This window comes from Desmodus rotundus, chromosome 9 (assembly GCF_022682495.2).
Source record: "Desmodus rotundus isolate HL8 chromosome 9, HLdesRot8A.1, whole genome shotgun sequence".
Taxonomy (NCBI): Eukaryota; Metazoa; Chordata; class Mammalia; order Chiroptera; family Phyllostomidae; genus Desmodus; species Desmodus rotundus.
This window is the reverse complement of record NC_071395.1, coordinates 75,107,791-75,127,242: the sequence shown is the minus strand read 5'-3', so window position 1 is coordinate 75,127,242 and position 19,452 is coordinate 75,107,791. Positions and strand designations below refer to the sequence as shown.

The window sequence follows — 19,452 nt, the reverse complement described above, 5'->3', positions numbered from 1 at the left end:
GATAAAATTCAAATGCCCTCAGATGAAACAAAGCACCTGAACTCATTTTAGAGAAGGAATGTTTTTAAATACAAGTGGAAATTATAAATATTGAACAATAATATGCATTTTATGAGCCACTTTTTTATTTTCGAGGATTAGAAATGTACAGACTTTTGTATTACTACAAATGGGCATGAAAGCACCATTAGATGGCATTCTAGCTGAAAAGAAAATGCAAGGTTTGTGTTAGAATAAAATGCTAATTTATTACTGCATTTAGATCTACCCACCATTTGAGGGAGTCAGAAGTCAAAGTGAACAGCTGTAACTCTAGTTGATCTCTGCATATTTTGATCCAAATATGGTAAAGGGCAGGGCTAGAGAAGGGAGTGCCCCTACATTAAACAGGGCTCCGAACTCATAACAGAGAATTAAAGTATACTCCACTCAAGAGAGCTCTGCACTTTGCACTTTGGTTAAAGTCTCATTTAGATTTAAATTTCTAAACTTTTCTAAAGAAATTAAGTTTTCTTTGATCTCCTCCCTTGTGAATTGCAGGAATCAGATAAAATTATTTGATAAAATGACTTCTTGTCATATTGTTAAAAATCCCATTAAAAAAGTTGCTATCTTTGGAGGAACTCACGGCAATGAGCTAACAGGAGTGTTTCTAGTTAAGCACTGGCTCGAGAATGGCGCTGAGATTCAGAGGACAGGGCTGGAGGTGAAACCGTTTATCACCAACCCAAGAGCAGTGAAGAAGTGCACCAGATACATTGACTGTGACCTCAATCGAGTTTTTGACCCTGAAAATCTTGGGTAAGACTATATTTTGTTATGTGCATATGGGGGGTGTGTGTGTGTGAAAAGTGGTTTGTGGGGGAGAGAACATGTATATGTATATGTATGTGTTATTCATGTGGTCGCTATTGTGAATAAAATCACTTTCGCTTTTAATCACACTTTATCATGAATTTCCTTGGTTCTCTAAACTGGGCATTCACATGCTGTTTTATAAAGCTTTTATAAGCATCAGACTATTCTCAACTAATTTTCTTTTTAAATATATTCTCTACAGACTGAGATAAATAACAAAAGTTTTTACTTTTAAATCTATCTTTAAAGAAATAGATTTAATAGTCTTTTGAATTATTAGTGTTTGGTCACTATACTTGCATATGCATGTATGTGTTAGTTTTCAAGGTTACTCACTACTATGTTTTTATGCAACTATGTTTATGGTACCACATAAAGTTCTAGTTAAGTGTAGTGTCTTAATTAACATTTGTTCAATGAAAGTATCCAACCATAATACTCTAGGTATGTTCTGATTAATTATTTTTGCCTCTGTTTACATCATTATAGCTACTACTGTACGTATGTAGTCTCTAAGTACTTTCTTTTTACCACTTCTTTCTTCCATCTATCTAAAAACATTATTATACCTCCTCTTCGCAGGGCACTGTGCCAGGTACGGTGGGGATACAAAGCTATGTGCAAAATGGTTTTTACCCTTAAAAAGTTGGCAGACTAGTAGCTAGGATATACCTCAGGGATAGGAACAACTAACAGCGCGCTGTTGTACGTACTCATTTTCTAACAAAGGCTAATTTGAGTTTAGAGAATTACTTAAATATAATCTCACCACAGATCAAAAGATGGTTACTACTTTTAGTACAAATATGAGTCACTTTATGGAATAGATATTTTTCCCAGGCAATTATACATTAGTCATACTTTGTGTATCAAATCATATTTTTACTAGCATAAATTTTAATTTCAAGAATGCTTTATCTTCATGACTGAGGTTATGTCAACACAATTAAAATGTATCTATTCACTCGAAATAGCTATTAACTAACTCATATTACAAGTAAGAATTTGTTGAAGAATAACTCTTATAGATGACATGTTAACTTCCCAAGGAACTCTTAAATGGACGGGGTGAGTTTTTTTGTAGGACCACTCAATAGTATGCATTTCAATGAGAGCAGTCTTTTAAAGTAAATCCACCTTCTATTGTACTTTTCACATTTAAATGCAATTCAGAGGCTAGGCAGTTCCCCCTCAGGGTGGCAGGGAAACTCGTGAGGCAGAGGAATGAATTGCCTCCTCCTGTCCTCCGTCTCCCCAGTTAGTGACTTCTCCCGTGTTCTCCATCTCTGCAATGTCAGCACCAGCCACGAAATCCTCTGTGAAAGTCATCTTGGAACCTTCCTCGTCCCTCCTCCCCCTCGTCTAGTGGGTCACTAATCAAGTATTGAATAATTGCAAGTATTCTGCAAATCCAATCTTCCTCTCCATTTTCACTACAATAGTTTATTTCTTCTGGGGCCAGAGTACCTTCCTGAAGAATCCTTCTGCATCCTGCCTCAGTCCAGTCCTTCCTGCCACAGAGTCTCTGTGTGGTAGCAGCCATAAGGATCATCTTAACATGCAAATCTTTTTTTTAAATTTTTTATTGTATTTGTTCCATTACCTCATAACCCCCTTATATACTCCTCCCCCCTGCAATCACCACACTGTTGTCCATGTCCATGAGTCCTTTCTCCTTTTTGCTTGATTCCTCCACCCCCTAACCTCCCCACACGATAGCTCTATCTAAGAGTCTGTCTCTATTTAGCTTGTTAGCTCAGGTTGTTCATTAGATTCTATGTATAAGTTAAATTACGTGGTACTTGTCTTTCTCTGACTGGCTTATTTCACTTAGCATAATGTTTTCCATGTCTACCCATGCCATCGCAAAGGTTACAATTTTCTTTTTTTTTTTTACAGCCAAGTAGTATTCCACTGTGTAAATGTCCCATAGTTGTTTTATCCACTTCGTCTACTGGTGGGCACTTGGGCTGCTTCCATATCTTGGCTGTTGTAAATAATGCTGCAATGAAATAGCGATACTTATGTTCTTTCATATTAGTGCTTTGGGTTTCTTCAGCTACATTCCCAGAAATGGGATTGCTGGGTCATAAGGCAGTTCCATTTTTAATTTTTTGAGGCATTTCCATACTGCTTTCCACAATAGCTGCACCAATCTGTGTTCCCACCAACAGTGCAAAAGTGTTGCCTTGCATGTTAGATGTGCATGCTAGCTACCTAATATCAAAGTATACTATAAGGCCATAGCTAACATGCATGCAAATCTTATCATGTCTCTCCCCTGCTGAAAATTCTTCAAAAATCTTTTATCCAGAGCAGATTTAAGTAACTTAGTACAGCTAATGCACTCTTTAGGGTCTTCCTCTGCCCACTCTTTTAGCTTCATCCTTTGGGACTCTTCCTTAGGACCTGGACTCCAGGCCTGAGAACTCAAAGTATCCATTATCTTTTAAGACTTCAACCCTTGAGTCTGAGCAACTGGGTGGCTAGTGGTTAACTCATGCAGGAGAATTAGAAGCAAATCAGTTGAGAGTGGGAGAACCTGATTGAGCTGTTTCATGAATTAACTTTGAAAATGATTATATTCGTATATCTATTAGGAACTACGTTTAGTTACAAATAATAGAAACTGGAAGACAGTGGCTTAAACAAATAAGGATTTCTTTTTCACAAATAACAAGTCCAGACATGCAGTGGCTCAACGATACCATCAATGCCACGGGTTCCTTTCATCTTCCCACTCCACCATCCTTATCATGCAGCTTTTGACCTCATAGTTTTTGCTTCCCGTTCAAAAACCAGCTGTTACACCTTCTCGATTACAGTCCAGGCGGAAATTACCCAGGTGCAAATTGTAGGTCCCTTGAAGATAATAGCAAAAATAATCAGGAAATAGGAATACATTGATGGAATTATAGAGAAATGGTTGAATAGTTTAATGAGGAAAATAAACTTAAATCATCATCGTGTATAGTAAGAAAAAAATTTATCCATTGCAGGAAATGGGGAGGGGACAGGTAGAGGCTCATTTCAGAATTCAATAAAAACTATTAACCTTTATCCCAGAAAAAAGTTGCATATATCTGCAAAAGCTTTGCATTTTCTCAGGGTTTTCAGACTTGTTTGTAAAGCTTGTCCCTGGATCCCTAGTGGTTCCTGGGCCTCAGTTAAAAGTCCTTAATTAGTTAACATGAACATTGTCCAAGTTTAACTATCTTCATGCACCGGAATTAGCTAGAGGGCAAAAAAAAATTGTATTTGATTGTCTAACCCCGTAGTAGCCCAGTGCACATAACTACTAAGAAACTTGACTAAATCAACGGATAAATTTTGTTCAAGGTTGAAGTCAAATGGTAAATTCTGTTTGAAATGTTCTTCCTTTGACAGCCTCATAAATGAGATATTATTTGAAAGCATGTCAATACAACATTATATAGAATCAAATGAAAGAAACAAATGTAATTTTTCATTTGTAATATTTTCAAATAAGTTTCCACTAACCTCACAGGTTTTTTTAAAGTTTGGCAACTGGTTCCTTATACACTGTGTTCTTATTGTATATTGGTGTTGTATTAGCCACAGATATTGTTCATCTTTTTCTTTCTGCTAATGACAGCAAAAAAATTTCAGAGGATTTGCCATATGAAGTAAGAAGGGCTCAAGAAATAAATCATTTATTTGGTCCAAAAGACAGTGAAGATTCCTATGACATTATTTTTGACCTTCACAATACTACCTCTAACATGGGGTGCACCCTTATTCTTGAAGATTCCAGGAGTGACTTTTTAATTCAGATGTTTCATTATATTAAGGTAATGCCAATGTTATTAATTTGTAAGTTACCATAAGACCTGTACTTTGAAGTCAATTACAGACATAAAACAAACAGAAAAGGGTTCAGGAGGGAGGGTATGAGAGAGATGGAGAAGTGGAAGGGGAAAAAATGAGAGGAAATGAGTAAAAATAAAACATTCATAAATTCTTGTATCTATAAAATTATAAATCTTTTATCCAGACAGCTACCAAATCATAGGCTATTTGGTAAAATTAATACCAAAAGTTAAAATGATATGGTTGAAATAGTTCAATTCCAGTTTTAAGAAGCTCAGAAACAGTCATTTAACGTTGACTATAGACCGGTGATGAAAAGATTGACTCTCTTTAGTCCTGCCCTTCTCTGCCTTTGATTCAGATTCCCCAGCACACAACTGGTCTTTCAGTACTTCCCCCAGCTAACCATATTAAGGCTCAGAAGTCTACAAGGCAAAAAATACAGCAATCCAATGCTTATAGCTACAGAAAAATTGTTAGAAAATAACAACCCAGCAAAAACACAAATAATAATCTGTATGCTTATTATTGTATAATAAATGTCCTTCCTTCCAGAGAGCTGGTATGATTTAGAGGATAGAATTTGACCCATGTAGCCAGGAGAACCTGGGTTCAAATTCTGACTTCCTTATTTACTAACCTTGGATAAGATAACTCCCAAAAACCTTGCTTTCCTCATTTTATAAAGTTGATGTAATAACAACATTTACTTATAAGGCTGTTAAAAGCCTTAAATAAGAAAGTATTTAAAGCATTTAGCCTAATACCTTGCAGACAGTAAAGACTGGCTATTATTTTTGTTTCCTTTGAATTTTTGACAATAACTAGATAGTTCTGTAGGAGATCATAATGAAGCTATTCTTTGTTGCTCATTGAAGGAGAGCTGAATGCTTTGGTTGCCAGGCATGGAAGCAGCATGGCTGACATTGCTATCAAAACTGGGAGGCCTGTCTTGAACTCTCATTCAGATCAGTGGAGGTAGGAGGAGTTACCCAGCATCTGCAGAGACCTGGACCACAGGGATAGATACAGAGTTCTTTAAGAGCAATACTAAGCTAAATAGTAAGTGTGACCAGTGATGAAAAAAGAAATAACCAAACTCATTCAAAGGAAAACTTATGTCATGTTCTTGAATAATAGTTCTTCAGAATTTAATGTATATTTTACCCAGAAAGCAATGCATAATTCAATTTTATATGTCATTTATGTTTATGTTTTCAAAGCTTCAATAACAACATTGGATTTTAGAGTTTGTCTCATAGAGCTCTTACTAATCTTAGTTGATATAGTAAAACATATGAAAGCATTATTGACTCTGTAGCAGCAGAGAGAGCAAAACATATGGTCTTGACATAGTGAGAAAAATGTTTTCAATTCATTTCAGACTTCTTTGGCTCCATTACCCTGCTACGTGTATCTTATTGAACATCCGTCCCTCAAATACGCAACCACTCGTTCTATAGCCACGTATCCTGTTGGTAAGTCATACTTCCCATTGTCACGACTAAATAAAATGTGTCCTAGATGAGACGCTGAGAAAAATTATTTTTTAAGAATATTTATCCCTGGCTGGTGTAGCTCATTGGATTAAGTGCGGGCCTGTGAACCAAAGGGTCGCTGGTTCGATTCCCAGTCAGGGCACATGCCTGGGTTACAGGCCAGGTCCCCAGAAGGGGGTGCATGAGAGGCAACCACACATTGATGTTTCTCTCTGTCTCTTTCTCCCCCCTTTACCCTCTCTAAAGTTAAATAAATAAAATCTTTTTTAAAAAACAAAGAAAATTTATAGTTACCTTGCTCATCACTATGGCTTATAATTGTCAAGTAATAAGTAAACTAACTCCAGACAGGCTCAAACTATGGAAAATTTCCTCAATTTCATTGAGCAGCTTTTCTGCATTCCATGAGAGAAACAATGAGCTGAGGGAACTTGAATCTTTTATGTACAATAAACATACCTGCCTTTTGCTCCATGGAAGACATTATTCTTGAGAAATAATTTGGAACCAAGGCAGTCAGTGACTTGCTGGAAAGATGTGCAGAAACACAAAAAAATCATAGAAAATCCTCTCTCTACATCCTGCTTCGTCCTTCTTTGCAGCAGAGTTTCCCATAAAGGATTATCTATTCACTTGCTTGCTCTGTCAGTTACGGGGCTGTGAACTCACTGTACTTTCTGGAATTTCCAACATGCAGGCACGCACTCTCATACACCCTCTCACACAGACAGTCTCTTTTTTCTATATTCTGTTCTCTTTCCTGAGTGACGTATTAGCCTAACCATTGGCAGGCTACATTATAATCATTAAAATTGCTGTCACAACTTAAAATCTTTTTTCTTAGATGTCAGACAGTTTACCAAGAGCAATTAAATTTAAAAACAAGTTGTCAAACAATGTAAGCAAATTTAAAATTACCTTGCTTACTCAATTATTGATGCTTTTGGTGCATAATCAAGGGATCAGTTGGGGGGAGCTAAATATCCCAGTCCAGGTGCTTACCAATAAGGGATGGAGACCGATCCTGTTTCTCTGTGCCACCAAATAAAGGATATGACTCCCAAACTTTGAAAGAGCAATCTTTTTCTTCTTTCATTAAAACTTATTATTTGTAAAGGGATTTTTTCTTCCCTTCCATTGTATTTTCTTTTGTTTTTTGAAAGAACAATCGTGGTCTATAATGTTTGTGGAGCAATGTGGCTCTTAGCTAGAATACCTATCCACTGGTATGTTCAGCAGCTTTTATGTTGCAGTATATGTTTATCTACCCCTCTTACAATATTATGCTTTTTAAATTTTTGACAAAAGTGAATGAAATGTAAAGGAAAAAAGACCCCAAGATTTGCAACTCTTAATACAGATCTTTGGCTTTGCCTTGTGCTCTCCCAGTCTCCATTCACTGTGCATATAACTTGTGCATGTAAATGGCCTGCTTTATTTTTGCCCAACATTATGTCTCAAATATTTTTCATGATGTTAAATAGTCTAACTTCTTACCAATTTTTAATGATGGGATTCCAGACTTGATATATTAAAATGCTTAATTTTATAATGCATTCTAAGACTTATATAAATATGGCTATCTCTCATTCTATACCTAGGTATAGAAGTTGGTCCCCAGCCTCAAGGGGTTCTGAGAGCTGATATTTTGGATCAAATGAGAAAAATGATTAAATATGCTCTTGATTTTATACATAATTTCAATGAAGGTAAGCAGTAGGTGAGAACTGCTATCTTAATTGTTAGTATGGGTGTGTGTCTGTGCACAAAGATGTCAGAAAAGGGAGGGGTCACGAGCTCACACCGCGACTTAACGACGGAACGCTGAAAGAGCAGCTGTAACCTGGGTCACATTTGCACGCTCAGGATATTCAGTGTTTTTTAAAATTTTCATTCACGTCAGCCATTCCTCAATGACCAGGTCGATACACTCAAAAAAAAGAAGAAAAAGAAAAGTAGCTACCAATTAAAGCTCTACAAATAAAGTCCTCATTTTCCTATTAATTTCCATTTTTAAAAAAACAGATATACTAAGAAATACAAATGTCCAATAGACATTTCAAAAGATGTCCAATATCACTAGTAATTACTAGAATTAATTTGCATTTAATTTAATGCAAATTAAAATGAGAAGCCATTTTACCCTGTTAGAGTAGGAAATTATTAAAATCTGATAACACTGTGTTGGTAAGGGTGGAGAAAGAGGGAGTGGTAAAGACGTGCTAGAGAGTAATTCTACAGCATCCACTTGCGATGATGCACAAATCCTGTGGCCCAGCAACTCCTCATCTCACAGCATCTCCTGCGACAACAAACAGTAGAAACAACCTGAGTGTCCATCATTGGACAAACAACTAGACTAACATGGAAAGATCTTCAAAATACAGTGCATTGTTAATTAAAGAAACAAGCTGCAGGCCAAAGTATGCAGTATACCAGTTTCCTCAAAATAATATTAAATATAATGGTAATAATAAACCCTGTGCTAGAATACATATACATACCTCAATATACACATTAGTGTACAGGAAAAGTTCCTGAAGAAAACACACCAAACTGATAACAGTGATTATTGGGGAAGAGGAGGGAAAACACAGGTTAAATTTGTTTTCATTGTTTTCAAGAAGAATGATGTATTCGTGTATTGTGTGTAATTAAGAAATAATTTAATTAGTGGATACATGAAACTTTATGTATTATCTGCTCATTTATTTCATAAATCTAAAACTGCAGCAAAAAAGTATATTCTTTAAAAATTAAGTTTACTTTAAATTGTTTTATAATTATAATAAAAATAAAATTTAAAGAGACATCCTATGTAAATAATTGTTCCAACAGGCTGAATTCAAATTGTCCTTGAGGAATGTGTCATTATAGTGACAAAGCTGATGAACAGTTCAGTGTCCGTGGGGAGTATGAATCTCCTTAACCTCAGAGAGGGAGCCTTGCTGCAATCAGAGGAATTTTTTCTGGGAATCCTCTGACTCCCAAGTCATAAAGACTAAAAATCAGCTTTTCACTACCTTTGTGTGGGGACGGGTTCTGTACTGTCTAATGGGCCTGGTATTGAGAAGGTCACAACTTACTCACAAGAAACCCTTCAAATAGTAAGTGTGGGACTGCAATGTGTTAAGAAATGATGCACCTGAGTATAAGGCTGCAAACCTGAGTGAAAAAACATGGTTTTCAAATCATAGTCTTTAGATTTCTCCCACGGGGGTGGGAATCTAGTAGTTGTCCTAGTAGCTCCAGGACAGCCAACCCCCCCACACCTACATCGCCCCCTGCTTTAACCAGAGAAGTTTATCTATCTATTTTATTACTCTCCCATGTAACATTTCTTTTAAGCAAAGATTTCCGTAATTCAAACATTTTAAACCACTACTAATTTAGACTATCCAGCTTAGTAGATTTTTACCTACCATGGAAGGAGCACCATTATCCAAAGAACGTTGATCATCACCACCTAGAAAAAAGTCTCTGGAAATGTGTAGAAGAGCTCCATCCTTGGCTCTGTGCTACTCAAAGTTATCATCAGTGTCTTGCATGAGGACAGACGTGACATGCTTTTATGTAAGTGATACAGGGGAGGAAAATACCTGGTTCAGAAGGTGGACCCAAAAAGTCCTGACAATCTTTAATAATCATCTAAACCAAATGCTTTAGGTTAAATACATCGGGAACAAAGTTTTGCTTTTGTGTTTTAAAATAATCCCAGAATGAGGGAGGTGATTGTCTGTTTCCTGACTTGGACAAACAACACCTGGAGAACTCTGAGTAAATTCTGAGTCTGTATTTCAAGAGGAACATCTATAAAGTAGAGGTTAGCCAAGGAGAGAGCTGAGAATGTTGAAGAATTTGAAAATTTATATTGGAAAGCAGTTAGACATGTTTTCTGTGACTAGAATTGGTGGGATAAAGTTAACTAGAGAGATAAATTTCCGATGAACAAAGCTGACCAGTAATGGAATGAACCACACTTAGTGAGGCTGCTGGAGCAGGAGAGAGATGGCCACATGGCCAGAAAGGTGTGGAGAATACTCAAGCAGTGAGGACGTTAGTCATTCGAGGCTCCTTCCAACTCTGAGATTCTAAGTTGCAAAACATACTCCTTTGTGCCCTACAACTTTTTCTTTTCCTCCCAATGGACCTTCTGGTTTAAAAAGATGATATCTGTTAAGTTTCCATCTTCACCTTGGAAGGTTTGGTAGATTGTAAAAATGGCCGCAAATTCTTTCCTTCCCCACACCCATGTCCCTGCAATGTGATGTTTTAAATCCTTCTATCAAGAGATGGAGTCTATTTCTCTATTCCCTTGAATGTGGTTTGGCCATGTGACTTGCTCTGTGTCACAGAAGAGGCTTGTAAAGTACTTGTACCTTGAGGATTGTTCTCTTGTTGCCCTTGGGTACCCTCTAGTGCCATTATGTTAATCAGCCTACCCTATCCTTCTGGTTAATGGGAAACTATGAGATGGAGGACTTCAACAGCCTAGCCAATGGTTCTGCAGTTCCAGATGACAGCCTGTCAAGTGCCAGACATGACAGTAAGGTCATCTGAGATCATCTAGCCTCCAGCAGACCTGCCAGCTCACCACAAATGCATGAGCAAGCCAATTAGAAATCAGCCAAGCCAGCTTAAACCAGAGGAACTGCCCAACTAACCCAGAGAATCATGAGATAAATTGGCTCATGACTGGGTCATGGCTCTGTGCTACTAAATTCTAGGGTAGTGTGTTTTTCAGCCAAAGCTAACTGATACAGAAGTGACTGCAGAATATCCACATTCTAACCCAGCCGTACTTTGGGCAAAGGAAGATTTTCCTTTGAGTTGCAATCAGAGCACACTACGGACCCTATGTTTAATGAAAGTTCATTCTGTTTGCTCAGAGATTGCCTGGTATGCATGTAAACTACTCCTTTGTCAAGTTTCTGGGCACTGGATCTTTTAATGTTGCTGCAATTTTGGAAGTTGGACTACACTGTTGGCAGTCTGCCTGCATCCCAAGATCTGTCCAAGGGTTTAATGTACTTAGTGAGGAGAAGGGGTGCAATGGTGAAGTCCCCTAACCTGCTGGAAGGCCTCTGGAGGATATGCAATTACAGCATGTCAGAGCTGGAAGGGAACTACAAGATCAGCTGATTCAAAACCTTCGTTTGGCACATAAGGAAAGTGAGCCTCCAGAAGTGAAGCCTCTTGCTCAAGATCACGCAGCTAGTAGATTGGAGCCCGGGGGTCCTGACTCCCAGTCCCAGGCTCTTTTTGTCTCACACTGGCCTTTTGAAGTTCCATTTTCTTCCACTGTCTGTCAGTGTGCTTGTGAGCAGTGTGGTGATAGGAATACTTCTAGAACATCTTTTGGCTTAGTATTGTTTATGAACATCCTTAACTGAAATAGTGTATTTTCCCCATGCCTGTCTTCTTTTTCTTTTTTTCAATTATAGTTGACATTTAATCCGCAACTGTATGTCTTCACTTTTTGGTTGTTGTTCTTCCCTTAAAGTATGAACTTCCTTTTTTCAGTTGCTATTTATACTTTTCTTTCTTTCTTTCTTTTTTTTTTTTTTTTTTTTGGCCATAGGAAGAGAATTTCCTCCTTGTGCTATTGAAGTCTATAAAATAATGGAGAAAGTTGATTATCCCAGAAATGAAAATGGAGAAATTGCTGCTATCATCCACCCTAATCTGCAGGTAACATATGCTGTTTCTTTAAAATATTCAAAGTAATAAGGCCCCACCTTTGAGTAGAATTTTATAGTTTATAAAGCACTTTACATACATTGGCTCATTTGTTGCATTCTCAGACACACTGCAGTGTAGGTAAGGTGTACAGACCTTCACTCGATAAATAAAATTTATTTAGTATGTCCTGTACTAGCTCTAGAAATCCATCATTGAACATGGTCTATATTCTTCTGGGAGTCACAGTCTAGATATACTAAAGTCTAAAGTGTAGTTTAAAAATGATAATGAGGCAGGGAGAGGTGGTCAGACACGAGCTCTCAGAGAGGGTAAAATTCCTGCCCAAAGACAAAGGGTAGGAATTATAATATTTACTTTAACTTTAGAAAACAGCCCTGACCAATGTGGCTCAGTTGGTTGAGTGTCGTTCCACAAAGTGAGGGGCCACCGGTTTGATTCCCCATCAGAGCACATGCCTGGGTTGCCGGGCCTGGTCCTCAGTCGGGAGGCAACTGATCAATGTTTCTCTCTCACATCGATGTTTCTCTCCCTCTCTTTCTCCCTCCCTTCCCTTCTCTCTAAAAATAAATAAATAGACCTTTTTTTAAAAAAAAGTATTACTTGTCATGAGCAAACAGAAGCTCAGCAGTTAGATATTTCCCACAGCCACATAGCCACCAATGGCAGACCCAGAGCTGCTATTCTCTGCAGTCCACATTGCTGTCATCTCCCTGTGATCACCACTGAGTGACTGAGAGCAAGTCAGTCAAAACCTCTTTCTTTGGAATATTTTCTGCCACCATTTCCTGACTTTCCTTGAGTTCCCAATATCTGCTGCTTGTCTGGTTTGATAACTAATGGCACACTGAAAGAGGAAAAAAGGTTCTTGGGAGAGTGTAGGAGGTTTGAGTCTGGAAAAGGCAAAGGTAAAAGTAGGAGGAGTATATTCCAAAAAGCTGACGCATCTGTTCCCACTGCGAGCACCTTACACACCCTCAGACCTCAGAGACAGACAAGACCAGGTGGATTGCCCTCATCTGGGGTATTCAGCCCTGGCTGCACATTGCCTAGAGAGCTTTGAAAACGTAAGGGTGCCAGGACGGCACTGTGACATGGTCTGACCTCTTGGCCTGAGTAATCAGGGTGGAAAACCACTGATCCAGCTCAAACTGCTCTTTAATGACCCTAATAATAGTCATCCAGACTTCAAACTTAATAAAGCAGCCAGCCCAAGAATACAGACTAGTGAAGCAAATCCATCTTTGGGCCTTAGTAGATCCAGGTGGCAACCTGAAGGAGGAGCTTTAGGCAATGTTTGAAAAGAAAGAAAAATAAAGATTGGGGTGTGGGGAGACAGGAAGGAAGCACTACAGATAGCAAAAATAGCAAGCAAAACATTCTAAGAAGACAAGCAACCCTCTTAAAAAATGGGCAAAGGACTTGAACAGACACTTCTCCAAGGAGGACATACAGAGAGTCTAGAGACATATATAAAGATGCTCAGTATCGCTAGCCATCAGAGAGACGCAAATTAAAACCACAATGAGATACCACCTCACACTGGTCAGAACGGCTGTCATAAACAAAGCAACAAATAAGTGTTGGAGAGGTTGTGGAGAAAAGGGAACCATATGCACTGTTGGTGGGAATGCAGACTGGTGAGGCCACTATGGAAAACAGTATGGAACTTCCTCAGAAAACTAAAAATGGATCTGCCTTTTGACCTGGCAATTCCACTGCTGGGATTATATCCTAAGAATCCTGAAACACCAATCCAAAAGAACCTATGTACATAACAACACAATTTACAATAGCCAAATGCTGGAAGCAACCTAAGTGCCCATCAGTAAATGAATGGATCAAAAAACTATGGTACTTTTACACAATGGAATTCTATGCAGCAGAGAGAAAGAAGGAGCTCCTACCCTTCATGACAGCATGGATGGAACTGGAGAGCATTATGCTAAGTGAAATAAGCCAGGCAGTGAAAGACAAATACCATATGATCTCACCTTTAACAGGAACCTAATCAACAAAACAAACAAACAAACAAGCAAAATATAACCAAAGACACTGAAATTGAGAACAGGCTAACAGTGACCAGAGGGGACAGGGGAAGGAATTTCAGGGGAAAAGGGTGAAGGGTTTGTAGGAACAATTATAAAGGACACATGGATAATAATGGGGCAGGGGGTTGAAAACTGGAGGGAGGTGGAGAGGGCTGGGGGTTAGGCTGGGGTTGGGGTAAAAGGCAGAGAACTGTACTTGAACAACAATAAAATTTAAAAAGAAAGGAAGGAAGAGAGAGAGAGAGAGAAAGAAAGAAAGGGAGGGAGGGAGGGAGGGAGGGAGGAAGGAAGGAAGGAAGGAAGGAAGGAAGGAAGGAAGGAAGAAAGAAAGAAAGAAAGAAAGAAAGAAAGAAAGAAAGAAAGAAAGAAAGAAAGAAAGAAAGAAAAACAGAGCCCAAGGCAATGATGTGGTAACTGGCTGCAAGGCATGGTTTTTCAAGTTTTATATTCTTCAAGGATCCTTGAGGAGCACAAAAATCACCCTGGGGAGGCAGAGAAGTGAGATTAGTATCAGTAACAAACAAGGTTAGTGGTAGGTCATGAAAGTTAGAAAGGGTAGTTTTGATTTGATAGACAATAAGGAATGGCTCAGTGTCCTACAGAAGAGATGAATTAGTTAATTATTGCAATAAATAAAAGAAATATTTCAGGTCCAGCCTGTTCTGGTCCCTTATGGAGCTTCCATGCTAATAGAGGGAGAACAAACCATGAATGAGTAAGCAATACATAAACTAGATCATTTCCAATTGTAACAAATGCTATAAAAATGAAACAGAATAATAGAGTGAAGGTTAGCCAAGGGGTCCTATTCAATGGAGTCATCAGATAAAGTCCTTGGAGAGACGAAGGCATTGAGTCCGGAACCTGGAAGCTGAGAAGTCAGCCATGGGGAAACAAGTGCAGAGGCCCGGAGGCTGGAAGGAACTTGAAGTGTCTGAGGAACAGCAAGAAGACTCTCCTAGGTGGAGAAAATGGAATGAATAGAGAGAACAGTAGACTCTAGAGCCAGAGACACAGGCAGGAACCTGGTTACGATTTCAGATTTTGTTCTAAGAATGATGACGGTTCTTAGTCAGGGATGTTCACTGGAATTATCTAGGGAATGTTCTCAAACTCAGTCCACAGGAGAGTCACTTGAGGAGCTGTTAAAAATCCTAATTCCCAGATCCCCAGAGATTCTGGTTTAATTCATCAAGATGGAGACAGGAAATCAACAAGGTTTGGAATCTCTGCGGGGGTGGGGGGTGGCAGCTAGCCATGGGCGTGTTAAAGAAGCCCCTTCAGTCATTCTGGGGCACATCTCCAACTGAAAACCGCTGGTCCAGAGCAGTAGTTCCCAACCACACTGTCCTGTAGAATTGCCTGAGGTTTTAAAAGTAAAGAAAAACAATTAACTATAAATGAGTATCATGAGGGAATTGAGGGAAGTTTGTGATGGAATTATGTGTCTTGATTACACAGTTACATGGTTATATGACTCTAAGCTGTGTACTTGTCAAAACTCAAAGAACTATACATAAAAATGAATGAATTTTTCCGTATGTCAATTTAAAAAATGATGCCTGAGCTCCAATCTTGAGGGTCTACTCCTGTATATTTAACATCCCAGGTAATAACAACATGCAGCAGGGTTGCACCAATCGCTGCCAGGCAGCATGTCTCAAACTTTAATGCCGTGCGTGTGGCTCTCTGAGGATTTGTTAACGTGAAGATCTTGGTTTAGTGGGTCTGAGTGGGGGATGAAATTCTGCTTTGCTAACAGATCCTCAGTGCTGCTGCTGCTGGGAAATGTTAGGAATGCAGACTCTCAGGCCCCTACACCAGACCTGCAGGATCAGAATCTGAGTTTTAACAAAATTCCTACATGATTCTCAATCACATCAAAGTTTGAGAAGATGGGCTCTAGGCTTCCTGTGGTGTGAGGGCTCAAAGTTCCAGATTGCTGGTATGGGACCTTTCAGATAACTCATTGGTGATCATAATGTAGGGTCGTGCATGGAAAACCTCCGCCTTGGCTTAGTCCCCTCCCAGCCCGCCCCACCTTCTCTCAGCAGTCCCCATAAGGGGAGACCTCCTTGTATGCAGGCACGATGTTTCTCATTTTTATGTTCCCAAAAGTACAATGCCTTGCACACAGTAGGCTCTTAACAGATAGTTCCTACATTTTGCTGAGCAGAATTTAATTTCAGCCAGCAAAAGATAAAAGATGCACACGGGAAGACACACATTGAGTTTCACCTTTTAATACTATAAATCTTTTTGGCAACATCCAGGGCATACTCAGTATTGAAGCAAATTCTAATCTCATGTGTCAGTTATAAATATTAAAAGGGAAACTCTTAAAGCTGCTGCCAAATTCCTACTCAATCTAAGTTTAGTCGATCTCTCATATGCCTCTCAATGTATCTCTCAAGTATCTCTTTTAAAAGGATCCAGTGTTATAATGTTTTAGTTGTCTACAGGTTCACATTAACTTTTTAAAGTAGGAGAAAAACTGAATGTAATTTATGTATTTTAATTGTTTCCTGAGAGGATCAAGACTGGAAACCATTGCACCCTGGGGATCCTGTGTTTTTAACTCTTGATGGAAAAACTATTCCATTGGGTGGAGACTCTACTGTGTACCCGGTGTTCGTAAATGAGGCCGCATATTACGAAAAGAAAGAAGCTTTTGCAAAGACGACTAAACTAACACTCAATGCAAAAAGTATTCGCTTCACTTCACACTAGAAATCGCTTCTGGTTCACTCGTTATACAGTATCTTGAGAAACTCTACTGGTCTGTAAGCCCCAGAAGGGCAGGATTGTGCTTCATTTAACGTGCCTTATGCAAATCCATAGCATCTAGTTTAGTGCCTTGCACACAGTGGGCATTTAGGCAAATTTCCTGAATGAATGAATAAACAAATTAATGAATATCTTTTAAAGGTACCATATTGTGTACATAGCTTTTTCAAAGAAGTGTACTTCTTATCTCTGCATAGCTTTTTATACATATTTTGATAGTTCAACATTCTTAATAAATGCTTTTTAAATTTAAATTTTTTAAATGAAACAGATATTGTATACAAAAGGTTATTAACTTGAGCATAGAATTAAGTGTATGTTTTCAAATAATGTATAATACTGCTAGAAACCAGTGGTGCAGACTTACTATTTTTAAATTTTTTGTATTTAAATGAATGCTAATTTATTAAGTATCCAGCCTGTGAACTTTAGCAAGAGTTGTGACATCCAGAAGAGATTTTTAAATGCTGTTTTGAAGATGAAATGTGAACGAGAAATGTGGGCCGATTGCAGAGGTGACATATGAATAAATCAGAAACCTCTGAATAGTCCCTTGTCCGCAGACAGACAGTAACCCACACAAAGCCCCGCTGCTGTGGCATGGCCACTCGCTCCGCACCGACCTCTGGGTGCCAAGAGCCTCCATCAGATGCCTCACACACCCCTGGAGAAACTAGCATTCCTTCCCGCTTTGGGAAAGTTGGAAGAGGCATATTCCTCACAGCTGTCACTCATCCTTTTGAAAGAATGCAGTTGCCCTCATTTGCACTCAACATATGAGGAAGTCTCGGCTTTCCACAACCTAGACGGTAAAGGAGGAAATAGCAGAGAGCCGTGGCCTCTATGGAAATGTGCCCAGACCCATGCCTCTGGTTCACAAATACATTCTTTGAGAAATTGTCCACGTCCTAAATGCCCACATCCCTCACCTCCCATGATCCTTCCTTTCGAAGGTCCTCCAGCTGAAATGCTTCCTCCCTCCCTCCCTCTCCAGCCCCCACAGGAGCTTCCTCTCTCCTGCCTTAGTCACGGCAGCCAAGTAAGAGAATTTTTATCCCATGATTTGGACCCCAAGGCCAAAGTCATAGGAACATTATGTGGGACATATATATATGTAAACATTTTCATTCTCCCAGAGCAAATTCCATTAAACCCATTCCATTCCATATTTAACATTCTGTACAGCACAAACTGTTTCTAATTTTTCAGCATTTATTTTTGTACTTTAAAAAAACATGTTCATGGAAATAAACTCTCTTTCTTCTGAATTCTTTAGTAAAGCTTTAATTTACCAAACAGCATTTGTACATGAGTTTTACCAAGCTTCCTTCTCCCACTGTGAATATTCCTTTGTGATTTATTTCTGAGTCCAATTTTTATGGATTGATTTTTTCCAGGTGTAAATTTCAGCAAGATTATCTTCTATCAAATTTTAGTCACTTATAAAATTTACAAGATTCAATGTAATCCACTGTAGTTTCAGTTTTTGTATTATTTCTATAAAGTCTAATTTTCTCTGACTCAATGCTCATAGTCTTCAGAGTTTCTACTTAGATGCGATTTTTTTCAAAAAATCTATAACATATTGCTGCGTGGCTTTAGTCACTTTTCGTTTTATTCTACTTTGATTCTTTCTAAGCCTACAAACTCCCTTTTCTCATTTATAAAATGGGGATGATCATAATATCAATTCCCTTCTCATGGGATCATTGTGAAAAATAAGTGGCCTAAAGCATGTAAGCGCTAGCACAGAATAATAAACTATTCAACTTCAAAGTTCTAACACAAAAGGCCCTTTATGATCTGCCCCTCCTTCCCCCACCATCTCTCCAATTCATCTCCCTTTGGGTCCTCTCTGTTCCAGTCTGCTTTGTGGCATTTATTTCTATGTACAGCAAGACACGTCCTACATGTTCTGGCCTCTGCCCACCTCTCCAGCCCAATTTCAGTGTCACTTGTCCCCTTGCCCCCAGCAATTTGGCCACACAGACTTCTCCACCCTCAGCTTCTCTGAGCTAGCTCCCTCCTACCCTGGGGTCTTTGCCCACACTGTTTCCTCTTCTTGAAACCCTATGCCACACACCCTCTACCTGGATGACATCTGCTCTTACATGTGACTCAGGCTGGACTAGACTACACTCTGTTACACAACCTCACCGACACTGTGAGACCAGCACTTACCGGGAAACTTCAGAGAACCGGGACCCTTGGCCCAGGAAAAAGCACTGTGACCTTTACCTGTCACTCTTCTTCTCTCCAAGTCTCAATTTCCCCACTTACTAAATGGGGATATAATACTCATCAAACATACAAAACTGTGTCATTAAGGTAACCAATATGAATGAAAGAGTTTTACACATGAGAATCATACAATATCAAAGGCTGAAACAATTGCAAAATAGATTTGGTAATTTTTCACATCGAGAGCCATAAAACTGTTTATATGCATTAATTTAGGCATCACGCTTTTAGAATATATACTATAACAGGGGTTTCTACCCTTTTTCTTATCCGTCCATCTAGAATGTTCCCATAGATGGAACATTCCATTCCTAGATTATAGGCTAAAGCTTATTAGATTTAAGATGTGAATTATGTACAATTCCCATTTCTTGCCACTAAAGAAGACACATCCCATTGAGAGATGTTATTCCGGGAATCATTTGAATTAAGTAAATTCACCAAATGCAGCATATCACTTATTAATCAATTATTTGGAAGTTCTG

The 19,452-nt window shown here is 38.7% G+C and overlaps 1 protein-coding gene across 1 annotated transcript; it reads left to right on the top strand.

The window, feature by feature from the left end:
- Positions 1-429: 429 nt before the first annotated feature.
- ASPA (aspartoacylase) lies at positions 430-18,237 on the top strand. Its single transcript, XM_024564868.3, has 6 exons — positions 430-801; positions 4,475-4,670; positions 6,074-6,167; positions 7,790-7,897; positions 11,770-11,879; positions 16,472-18,237. Exons 1-6 carry the CDS (start codon positions 566-568, stop codon positions 16,667-16,669), a joined length of 942 nt encoding a protein of 313 aa, XP_024420636.1. The 5' UTR covers positions 430-565; the 3' UTR covers positions 16,670-18,237.
- The last annotated feature ends 1,215 nt before the right edge of the window (positions 18,238-19,452 follow it).